We start from the raw sequence: 12,793 nt of genomic DNA on the forward strand, positions 1-12,793 counted from the left end.
CCGTCAGCAGGGTCTTTCTCAGCGTCATACTCCAGGTCGTAGCGCAGGATGTAAAAGTTATTCCACACGTACAGCTGGTTATCTCTGGGGTTGTAATCCACAGCAGCGATGTACTGGTACTGGTTGGGGAACAGGATGTCCGTGTACTCTCCCTGGCTTAGCTTGGTGTTATAGATGTAGTCGATGTGGCTCTTGGCCGTCTCGCTCTCGTTCTCCTCGTAGGTGGACCGCACCACGTGCAGCACGCCACACACCATGAAGGCATTGGAGGCGGATCTCTTGTCGTACGCCGTCTCCCAGGTGGCCTCGAAGCGGAGCGTGTAAGGGTTGAGCTGTGAGATCACGATTCGTCCGTTGTTTTGCTCCGTTGCGTAGATCACCCACAACCCCCGCTCGTCGACGCCGAGGTCTATGTCCGTCTTGCCGCCCCAGCGGTACGGCGAGGTGTCGTGATAGTTGGCGTTGGCCACAATGGCCTCACCACTCTTGATGCGCGTGCGGAGATCAAATTTCACAATGTTACGCGTGCGCTCCTTGTTAAAGAAGATGGCCCCGTCGTAGGCCACAAAGCCCGTACCGTCAACACGATGTGGGAGTTTATAGGTCGTAGTCTGGCGGCCATTTTTTAAGTCCTCCAGGGAGGCATACTCAATAAGGGTGTCAGTGCGGTACGGTGTCCAGGGCATGAAGAAGACCTTGTCTCCTGCCTGCAGGGGGTCTTTAGACCACGCCCCCGCCTGTTGCTCCACCTCAAACACAAACGTGGGCTCCCCCACCTCCTTCAGGGTCCCGGGACAAATGAAAACTAGTGAGGGACAGAGAAACAGAAAGATGGGTTTAAGTTTTTTTTTAAATATGCAGAGTATAAACAGATATTTCATCACGGTATGTAGTGTGTATATTGTATAGTTTTCGCTGCTGTCCAAGTAGAGTGTGGGACAAAGATGAGTGACAGTCATTTAACTAGTGTTTAGTGCTATTGCTTATGAATACAACGAAAAATCAAAGGTGAAGCCAAGAAAATGATGTGCAAGAGTGAGTAAAGGACTTGCTCTTCTTTATAGAGTATGTCTGCCGTACACGTTAACTGTGTGGGACCAAACAAATCCAAAAAGTCAAACCAAAGGAGGATAAACCCTGTAAATGCAAGACATGTAAGGGATGGGAGAGGTAGGAATGAAGTGTATACTGGAACCCTTGTTTTAATTGCAACTTCTACCTGGCATCAAACAGTGACACTGACAATTGTGTAAATGGCAAAACTGCACATGCTTACTGAAAAAGCACACAGAGACAGAATGATAAGGGATAAGACTTGTGGAGAGAACCAAAAACAACATTCTGGATGGAGGAGGTGGCAGCGAAGCTGGGGTAAGATGAGGGTAGGGTTTGGAGAGGAGACAGGACAACAACAGCAGAGGTCTTTACCTCTGCTGTTGGGCTTTTGTTGGGCTTCTTGGGTTTGGGGTTTTGTTGGGCTTCTTTCAGTTTTTGCCAACCTCACTCTCCCATATCTGCCAACAGGTGACCATCACACATGTAAGTGTGTATTATAAGCATTTGTGAAATGTAAAATGTAATTTTTTGCATATCCCAACTCCCCGAGATGACCCCACCCTCCGGGGGTAAGTCGAGGGTCAGCCATTATCAACAGTGACCCTGGAGCAATTAGGTTTCAGTGCCTTGCTCAAGGGCACAGACAGATTTTTAACTTTGTCGGCTCAGAGATTTGAACTGGTGACCTTTCGGCCACTGGCCCAATGCTCTCACTGCTAGGCTACCTGATGCACAGCATTATTTGTTTAGCTTGCTACCGAGCTCAGTACAATGCATATGATACTGTATGATAACATTTATGCATTTCTGTATTTGAGAGCTCTAGCTAATAGTTTTTTATAGTTAGGCTTGGTGGTAGCTTAGTTATGTTGTTGTGTCAGACTATGTCATTTGAATTTAAATGGGAAAATAACCCTCTTAAAATGTCTTCATGTGCTTGTGAATTGGTGTATCTGTATCATGTTGTATTATTGAAATGTATAATGGTTTAGATGAGAAACTGCCTTCATAGCATTCTTCCAAACTGTCTACTGCGAGGTTTGCGGTACTAGAGGTGCGTAGGGAGGTGTAATATCTGGTGACGTATGAGACCAGCACTGGTAACATGTCTAGTGAATCTGAACGGGCTCCATCTCTCAAACCTCAAGACTGCTTTTACAAATCGGCTTTGAAATTCAAATTGTCTCCCAGAGTTGCAATCAACACCTCATGGGGGTTTGGGGCAGGCGTTTTGACAAGAGGCAATCAGGAGGGAGGAGACAAGAGGGAGGGTTGTATTGAACACCACATTACAGGGAGCTGGGGAAGGGTGGGGCTGGGACGGAGGGAGGACTGGACCACTCATTTACCTTTTTGTTCCACTTCTATTTTAGGCATTGAAAAAGAAAGAAAGCAAACAAGAAAGAGTGCAAGAGGGAGAGAAAGGTTATCGTGAGTCAACTACCAGGTAGGCTACATGAGTAGAGAAGGTTACAGGATATGATCGATAGAGGACCAAGAGATGGCTGTTTTGGGGGAACAAGAAAAAGCAGCAAACATAGGGAGATTATCAGGCCCTATAGTATGAAAGCATACAGGTTAGGGCTGGAGACAAACTACACAAATTGTTCAACCAATCACGATTCCATGCTTTTCTAGCCATCAAAATAATATTTGTTTTGCCTAGCCACTGATTGCATCAGTAATAAACAGGCCGAATTACTGTCCAAGTGAATTGTTTGACATAAAGAAACAGTGTACTGTTTCTGAAATCCCTAATCAGTTTAAAATCAGATAACATTCTTAGAGAAACAGCAAAAGGGTTATTTCTGGCAGTATTGTCTGGGGCGGTATTTACTCTAAAACTTTATAGACACAATTCTAAATTCCGTAGTCCACTTCGCCCACACACAGAACATTACTGCCAATGTTACAGGCACAATTTCCCGAATGAGCCAAAAAATACAATTGCAAGTGAACAATGGCTGATGACGAGCAACCCAATATTGAGTTCCTTCATTAAAGCAGTGAAGAAACAAACGGAAGAGGGAAAAGATCCTAGCGAGACAACTAAGGAACAAGAAAGACTGAAACTTAGAAGGAGAGAGAGCATAGAGGTTAATACAGAAAAGATACAAGAGGGGACGGAAAGTTAGATGAGAAAATGGAGAAGAGGTCAAAAACTAAATATTATTTCATGAAAATAAATCTTCAGCGAATTACATACCGTAACAGCAACAAGAGTCAGATTATTATTTTTATAAATACATTTACTATTTCATTTAAAATATCAACTTTTCATTGTTTTATAACAGACAGAAAACAAACTTTTACACACAGATAACACATATCCCCCCCCCCTCCGACAGGACCCCCACTTAATAAGTAAAGGATCTAATAAACCTAACTACTCATTCAATAAAAAACAGATAGTTGCACAGCATCATTAAATTCTGAATACTTACTATATGGGACACATTCATACTGGACCTCTAGGTACTTGTAAGTGCCAGGACAAGGATCAGGGAAGACATCAGAGCCAGTCACAACCACACACTGGGTACGGTTGTTGCACCTGGAAAAGATGGATCACAAACATTTCAGCAATGACACAAACTACTATAACATCCCCAGAGTGGTATTAGAATGAGAGAGACACATGAATAATACATAGCCACTTCCCTCTTCCCTCCACACACTCATCCAAATCCAGTTTGCAGTATTGCTGTGGTGAAGGATATGAAAATCATATTAATCCGAGCAGGGCAGTAAATATACTGTACTGTTGATGCTATTAACAAGTTGAGGGAGGAAGAAGAGAATAAATAGAGGGAGATAAATAAAAGAGAGAAACAGTAAAGAGAAACACACACACACACACACACAGTAAATAGATATAAAGAGGAATACAGACACAGTGTGGAAGAATGAGGAGTTGAGCTGAAGAAAGGTAGGGAGTATATTATGGGATGTTCATGTATATGAGATGAGAATATCAACCTTATCAGTTCCAGCCACTAAGCACCACTCACCCACACAAAGAGCAATTAAAATGTGCACAACAGGCGGCTGCAGAGGGTAATTGGCTGAAATGACTGTTTCTAGTGGGTCACAGGAAACACATAAGTCTCATCAAGTGAAAACCATGTACTGTTTATCAAGTGTTGCCCGTGTATTTGTTATGGGAGACTCCCTAGCCTTTGCTATGGGAGTTAGTTATTTGCCTCATAACTTGAAATGACCTTGGCTATGAAGTTTTATGTACTACTCTTAAAACTGTTACAACTGTGTGTGTTTGTGTTTGTGAGTGAAAGATGGAGGGGGAGAGAGAGGGGAATAGAATAACTGATTTTGTGTAAATATAGGATGAAATTGGCCTCACTTCAATCAAGCTCTCTTGAGGCTGAGGGATTGAGAAGGCATAGCATCAACAGCAGCCGCAGAGGCATCCCAGCTAGCACTTTTGGTTCCTAGGAAGTTGTGAGAACGTATGTTTTTGGTTTCACATTGGATGTGGAAACGAAGCCATACGTTTCATGACCGGTAAAATGGAGCGTTTTTTGACGTTCTAAGAACAGAAGTGAAAATGTCTTTATTAGTAACCCTCTATGAACAGAAATTATAGGTTATTTGGAGGTTTTGAATAACTTCCTTAAAACTAACTGAATATTTCAATAAGACTTCACTTTTTTAAACTCCAAGCACAGATCAGACACTTCCATAGGCATTAATCATGCAAACATTTATTTTGACATGGTGTCAGTGAGATTCTAACCTATAGTCTTTTGTTCTCCATCTATGGAATTAGGCCACTGCGTCACCAGGATGGAGCTAGCATGCCATGTTTTTTTACGCATACAAAGGTGGTAATTTTAGTCTATTTAAACAGGCCCCATTTCAAAAGAAACAAGCACTCATTAAGATCAGGTGATGGTCAATTATTGGGGGCAGCTAACACACCTGAACACACTTAGAGGATAGAGAGAGAGTATTGTTACAGCCCTTGGTTCACTCTGCTGTAGCTCTACTTTCACATCATCATCTGCTCATTTATCACTCCAGTGTTAATCTGCTAAATTGTAATTCTTCGCTACTGTGGCCTATTTATTGCCTACCTCCTCATGCCTTTTGCACACACTGTATATAGACTATTTTCTTCTACTGAGTCATTGACTTGTTTATTGTGTTAGTGGCTTGTTTATTCCATGTGTAAACTATGTGTTGTTGTCTGTGTCACACTGCTTTGCTTTATCTTGGCCAGGTCGCAGTTGTAAATGAGAACCTGTTCTCAGCTGGCCTACCTGGTTAAATAAAGGTGAAATAAAAATGTAAAAAATAAAAATTGTTGATGCTAAGAATGGAATGTATACATTCTTATATAACGTTCTGATTGTTGGTAACGTTTTTTATGGAAAGTTAACGTTCTCAGAATAATTTGAGAACATGAATTTAAATAGAACCATTGAACTTTTAGGAAAGGTTCTGTTAAAGTAATGAAATATCAAGAAACTTAAGTTAATTTCAAACAAATCAAATTTATGTCACATGCTCGTAAACACAAAAATATAATAACAAATATAAAAAGTGACAGGGGGAACAAAGTCGTATGGCTGTGTGTGTGCGCGTGTCGTCAATATGCATGTGTGTGCATGTTATATATATATGTGTTGGTGCATGTAGTGTGTGTGTGTGTGTGTGTGTGTGTGTGTGTGTGTGTGTGTGTGTGTGTGTGTGTGTGTGTGTGTGTGTGTGTGTGCCAGTCTAAGTATGTGTGAGTGTGTGGGTAGAGTCGGTGCAAGAGTTATTTAAAAAAAAGAAGGGGTCTATACAGGTAGTCTGGGTAGCCATTTGATTGGCTATTTAGCAGTCATATGGCTTGGGGGGTAGAAGCTTTCCAGGGTCCTGTTGGTTCCAGACTTGGTGGACTGGTACCGCTTGCCGTGCGGTAGCAGAGAGAAGAGTCTATGGCTTGGGTGGCTGGAGTCTGACCATTTTTTCTTACTTCCTCTGACACCGCCTGGTATAGAGGTCCTAGATGGCAGGGAGCTCAGCCCCAGCGATGTACTAGGCCATAATCACCACCCTCTTGCAGTCGTGTGCCTTGCCAGTTGCCGTACCAAGCGGTGATGCAGCCAGTCAAGATGCTCCCAAATAGTGCAGCTGTAGAACGTTTGGAGGTTCTGAGGGCCCATGCCAAACCTTTTCAGCCTCCCGAGGGGAAGGGGCTCTGTCGTGCCCTGTTCTAAACTGTTTGTGTGTGTGGACCATATCAATTCCTTAGTGATGTGGACACAGGAGGAACTTGAAGCTCTCGACCCGCTCCACTACAGCCCCATCGATGTGGATGGGGGCGGGCTCGCCCCTCCGTTTCCTGTGGTCCATGATCAGCTCCTGTGTCTTACTGATGTTAAGGGAGAGGTTGTTGTCCTGGCACCACACTGCCACGTATCTGAACTCCTACGCCTTTCGTCGTCGGTAATCAGTCCTGCCATGTGCTGAGAATGTTCCAAAGCCAAGCAACTATTCTGCACCCTTCTCAGAAAGTTGTGGGATGGTTGTATGCAAAATACCCAGAGGACAACCACGCTCTCACCAAGCTCTAAGAAACATGAGGCTCTCATAACGTTATGTGCTAGCTGGAAACAGTTATCCATTACAAAAAAAAGCTGAAAGAATTGCACACCGTTTAGTGATAAATATTTGAGAAGGTCAAATGCAAAGTTGTGCAAGTTGGACAGATCTCTCACAGAATCACAGCTGAAGCAGAAAGCCTAGCTGTCCCTCAAAAGCCGAAAAGGAGAGCTTTCAGTGTGACAGCCAAAGTAGAAATTAGGTTGTTATCAGACCTGCCATAAAACTTCCCTGCAGTGAACCAGTAACCTTGTAGGAAATCCATGTGTAGTTATAATTACGTACAGATAAGAAACGCATACGTAAAATGCTAAGAGTTTATTAACCAGCCACTCGCTGCCTATTACTGCCTGCTTATAAGTATGTGATTAGCATTGAAATATTGGACAATTACGTCCAACTTATGTACGGTCGGTAGGCTAATCAATTTTTTTCTCCCATTACGTCTCCCTTGAATCATCTATTCTACAATAGCAGCCGGCAGATCATCTTCATCATCATCATCATCATCGTCATCACCATCACAATGACATTACAGGAGGTTTTTGGGGATGCAGACAAGACAGTGGCGTCTGATATGTGAGCTACAGTCATCCACTCCCCTCCGTCAGAAAATATTAATTATGAAAAATGTCATTATCCCCCGCCCAGGGCTATTACCCTGTCCTACTCTGAGGGGAGAAATAGCGATGACAGGGAAAGGGTGTGAAAACCCCTACAGACCTTTCCTTGCATTTAATCTGTAAGCTAGCTTGCTACCGTTTTATGTTTTTTTCCTCCAATGACACCAGAAATGATGAAACCAAAGAAGTTCATTTATAGACATGACTCGTGTGTTAACACTAATTTCTCTCCTTTGAAACAATGATTATTTTCACGTATCATATTTTTCTGTTAATCATCATATTTGTGTGGTTTTTGTTTATGACCAATTGGCTGATGGGTTCTTTTAAATTCTTCAAATACTTAGTAAACCGATAGTGGCATCCATGGTCACGGACAAATCCCCACCATCATTTTTGTATTTATCTCCATTGTTTCAGCCAGCATGCGTCAGACAATCACGACCGTTGTCCAGGAGTTTCCCTGCATTGTCATAATCGGTGGTTTAAAGTTTGTATCCGTACCTTTTTTGACACGCTGATCATATCGAAAAGAAAAATAAATACTTCTGCATTTCCTGCTGTGTAAACACATAGGCTCATGGTAACTCCTGATAAAGTTGGGCAGCGATATTCAGAGCTTAAATAGCCAAACTGATTAGTCACAGGTATCAGGACTAATAAAGCCAATGCAATAGCCTGTTTTACAAATGGTGGGCCTACCACATGGATGGGCATTCATAAAATTCCATTGTGGGCCGACATGGTAGACTACACCCCAGTAAGCGTGAGCCAACGTCTTTTTTTGTCCTGGCAGACCGGACATATTTTTGGGGTGTTGTAAAAACGGTAGGCTTACCACATAGATTGCGATTCATAAAATAAAAGTTCAGGCAACACTGTAGGCTACACCTCTGTAAGCACGGGCTGATGCTTTTTTTTTTTGGTGCAGTCCGGACCGGCCTTGATTTCCACATCCACGGACATTGGATTTTGGTCCGGACCAAATCTGAAACAATCAGACGTCTATGTTTGATTTAGATTTTGTCCGGTCTGGACCGGCCTGATTTTGGACAAATACAGATATTTATAAATGACGTCTTTCCAACTTTCATTCAAACCAAATACAAGCCTGATTTCAACATCTGGAAAAAAAACAATTTTCAACTTTAATTCAGAACCGAAAATGAACCCGATTTCAACGTCTGGAAAAATTTCCTTTTCAACGTCTTGGAAAAAAATGTATTTTAAACCTACAGAAAATGCTTATTTTCACCTTTCATTCAGAACCTAAATTGAACATAACTTAAACACCAGAAAAATACGTCTTTTCAATGTCATTTTGCTTACTGGGACTATTCTAGTTCTGTGGAGGCAGCATTTTTTTTGTCTCACCTAGGGTGGCAGAACGGGAAGAACCGGCCCTGTGCGTGCGTAATGGGAGCGCACTTGTGCGCGGCTGTATAAGTAATACTTTTTGCCGCCTGTTGGCCTGCAGAACTACTGTTATGAAAATGTCTATTCATTAATGGAAAGTATACCTGCTTTGAGGATAAGCCAGGAATGTTTAAGATGTTTATTTAGACGGAATATGCAAATGTGGGTACAATGAAGGTGTCTATTACATGATTTAAAATGCCATATTTGGGTAAAGAGCTCCATTGTTAATGGTATGGTCCATAGTGAGGGGCTATAGGTATAAAGGTACCTGTTCAACCTGTGAGTTGGTGTAGTGTTCTAGCTCTAGTATGTAAGCTGTGTGGGGAGGCCGTCCATAGCCTGGTATACCCCAACCTGCTACAGTATAGATGGTTTGACAGGGTAGGCCTGATTTCATTTAGATTCCAACCAGTATTTTGAGTCTGTTCATTTTGTAAATACCTTTGGAGATTATGTAAATAGTAATTGAATTTTGTCATTCAACTGGAACCACCTGTCAATGTTAATAAACTGGACACTATTGTGCACCTGATCCTGCTGCCTCCTGCTACTTACTGCCCTTAAGGCTGCTCCAACAACCGGTCCGTACGACATGGGGTCCTTAAATATACACCGCCGGGCTGGGGCCGGCACAACAGCAGAGTTAAAGTGATGAAAGCAGCCTAGTGACTGTACTGTAGCTAAATGCCCTGGGAGAGTGTTACTAATATAAATGGTATTATAAGGGGGAAGGGGTATTGCTCAGGGCGTTGGGCTGGGCCGTGTCAATGTTGGAAAAAAGAAGCCAAATGTGGCTCTTTGGGTCCTTTTGAGATGGACCGGCTGGCTGGCTGGCTGATTGTGCAGCTGCAGTGGTACTGGTGCAGGAATGCATAGACCATATGGTCTAGGGTTGCTACTAATGACCCCCTGTCCAGTTTTTAAAGTCTAGAGTTTCACAACAATACCCCCTAAAAACCATATGATTATTGAAAGACAGGGAGGTGTGGGTAAACTGACTGTTTTTTTGTCCACAAGTTGAGTATGTGACAAAAACGCTAGTTTATTAGGGTTACCACCCAAACCAAAACCACTTGTTTTCATTTGCAAGTTGTGGATCCAGAATTACTAGACTGGACTCTAGAATATAGTGCCACCACACATCCATAACTAACTCCAGGTTTTATTTGTGTAACGAGACCTCTCTGTTCTATAACCTTTGAAATACAATATTCTAGGCCTTGGGTGAGGTAACAGTTGACTCTTACCTTTGTGATATGATCTTGTAGGCATCGGGGAGGTAGCAGTTGATGTTCTCCATCTGGAACGGGTCGGCGTCGCAGATCTTGTTGTCCGTGCGGCCGTAGTTGGCCGTCTCGATCATGATGACATCAGCACCGGGGCAGCGGAGATCAATGGCGTAGCCCTCGCAAGAGAGCTCTCTTCTGACCAGGCCAAACGGCAGAGCGGCACGACTGAATCCTGGGAGGGAGGAAGGATGGGAGGGATGGAGGGAGCAAGAGAAAGAAATATTAGGACATTAGTACAAAAATTATAATTACCAATTTCTCTACGGTCTCGTTTTCTGGCAAAGATATCACATCAAAGTCGTAGGATATCTGAAGTTATATAGTCATCGTATAAAAGTCAATGTAACAACCCAGGGAACAAATTCAAATACACCTAAACACAAAACTATAAATACACTAAATCCCTCTCTCACTTCCTCCTCCAGGACCATAGTTCAACTAAGTTTGAATGGTTTGTTTCGACAATGGGGCACAAGCTCCCTCATTAGATTTTTGGTTTATGTGTTCTGTTTTTCTATCAGTAAAGCAACAGGCAAAAAAAGAGCCTGAATCCACCAGCAGTAACATGGAGTGTAATTTAATCAATTTTACAGTGCCAACGATCGAAGAGGGGACTGTTTGGAGTCCACAGAGGAGAAAGAATCTATACATGGAGCTCAGCAAATGTGAACACCAGCCAAGTAGTGGTGCTTTGGGGAAAATGTACTATTTAGCTAAATGGTTGCACCCCCATCAACAAATTATATTGAAAGGGATTTTCACCCTTGCTTTTTTACCTAAAAACAATAAAACCTCAAGCCAAAATACCTTGAAAGTACAAATAGATATATTTAGAAAAAGAAAAGTGAAAATCAAAAAAGAAAAGGTCATCAACAATGAAATCTAGGGATGCACAATATATCGGTAAGCATATCGGAATCAGCCGATATTAGCTAAACATGCCAGCATCGGCCTGATGTCTAGTTTAACGCCAAAAACTGGTGTCAAAGCTGACGTGCATACCTATATAACGTAGGTAGATGACGTAATGACGGCACCAAAAAATATTGCGCTACACGTGCAACACAGCATTCCTAACCGAAGTACAATGTCTGCTGTGTGAATCGAGCAGTCATTTGAAAGAGTAAGAACATTTCAGCGAGACAACTCAAAGGTGAAATCCATTAACCCCAAGATAATAGAATTCATTGCTCTTGACAATCAACCGCTCTCTGTCGTGGATGATGTTGGCTTTCGCCGACTGGTCGAGCCCCGGTACACACTACCGGAGTTACACAGTAATGTTGAAACTCACATCCATGAGCAACTTGCTATGAGCGTCACTGCTATTAGCTTCACGACTGACATTTGGACCAGCGATGACAGCCCCATGACGATTATGAGTCTGACGCACAGTGGGTCCACGAGGATTTCCTACTGAGGAAAGCTGAATTACATGCTCAAGAATGTGCTTGTTCTCATACCGCTGCTACCATTTCAATGGCATTAGAGAACATGTTTGAAACTTGTAAACACGAACACTCCTAGCTCCATTCAAACTACTGACCGGAGAAATAAACTCAACTGTGTCTGCAGCAGACGTGACACCCTCTGTCCTGTCATTGAAACGCCTGCTCAACAAAAATGCCAACACAGAACGGCGGGTTAACTTGGAAAAGTACTTTACCAGAGGCTGTGAACAAGCGATTCGGTGGCACTCTCTCTGAGCCTCTACTGTGTTGCGTCATTGCTCGATACTAGGTACAAGGACCACTACTTCGATGCAGACAAGAGACAGGGTTAACGTGAAATGTTACATACACAGCTGGACAAGATGGAAACGGACACAGTGACAGTGGGCACCGAGGAAGAGAGGCCACGGACAGACAGAGCTGAAACTTCACCGCTTGACATGTATGATGAAATCCTGGATGAGACTGGACAATGAAACAGCACAGCAAGTGAAAGAAATAGGTTTTGATTATGTTTTACTGGTAATGGGGACATACAGTTGAAGTCAGAACTTTACATACACTTAGGTTGGAGTGATTAAAACTTGTTTTTCAACCACTCCACTAATTTCTTGTTAACAAACTATAGTTTTGGCAAGTCAGTTAGGACATCTACTTTGTGCATGACACAAGTCATTTTTACAACAATTGTTTACATGCAGATTATTTCACTAATAATTCCCTGTGTCACAATTCCAGTGGGTCAGAAGTTTACAAACACTAAGTTGACTGTGCCTTTAAACAGCTTGGAAAATTCCAGAAAATGTCATTGCTTTAGAAGCTTCTAATAGGCTAATTGACATCATTTGAGTCAATTGGAGGTGTACATGTGGATGTATTTCAAGGCCTACCTTCAAACTCAGTGCCTCTTTGCTTTGACATCATGGGAATATCAAAGGAAAATCAGCCAAGACCTCAGAAAAAAATTGCAGGCCTCCACAAGTCTGGTTCATCCTTGGGAGCAATTTCCAAATGCCTGAAGGTACCATGTTCATCGGTACAAACAATAGTAAGCAAGTATAAACACCATGGGACCACGCAGCCGCCATACCGCTCAGGAAGGAGACGCGTTCTATCTCCAAGAGATGAACGTACTTTGGTGCGAAAAGTGAAAATCAATCCCAGAACAACAGCAAAGGACCTTGTGAAGATGCTGGAGGAAACAGGTACAATAGTATCTATATCCACAGTAAAACGGGTCCTATATCGACATAACCTGAAAGGCCGCTCAGCAAGGAAGAAGTGCTCCAAAACCACCATAAAAAGGCCAGACTACGGTTTGCAACTGCACATGGGGACAAAGATT

General features: G+C 42.6%; 1 protein-coding gene across 13 annotated transcripts in view; it reads right to left on the reverse strand.

Annotated features, from left to right (window-relative positions):
- Positions 1–12,793, reverse strand: part of LOC110530452 (adhesion G protein-coupled receptor L2) — a 138,922-nt gene that overhangs the window by 74,172 nt on the left and 51,957 nt on the right. For 9 of the 13 annotated variants that reach the window (XR_005052938.1, XR_005052939.1, XM_036986074.1 and 6 more), the window contains exons 3-6: positions 9,956–10,169; positions 3,501–3,610; positions 2,406–2,420; positions 2–805 (exon numbers count right to left, since the gene is read on the reverse strand). Coding sequence is in view for 11 of the 13 variants with exons in the window: in XM_036986074.1 (XP_036841969.1) it covers positions 2–805; positions 2,406–2,420; positions 3,501–3,610; positions 9,956–10,169 (1,143 nt within the window). In the remaining 2 variants the exon portion in view is untranslated. The remainder of the gene's footprint in view (position 1; positions 806–2,405; positions 2,421–3,500; positions 3,611–9,955; positions 10,170–12,793) is intronic. The other 4 variants (XM_036986075.1, XM_036986073.1, XM_036986080.1 and 1 more) reach the window with 1 other exon arrangement.

Source organism: Oncorhynchus mykiss, chromosome 8 (assembly GCF_013265735.2).
Source record: "Oncorhynchus mykiss isolate Arlee chromosome 8, USDA_OmykA_1.1, whole genome shotgun sequence".
NCBI classification, from domain to species: Eukaryota; Metazoa; Chordata; class Actinopteri; order Salmoniformes; family Salmonidae; genus Oncorhynchus; species Oncorhynchus mykiss.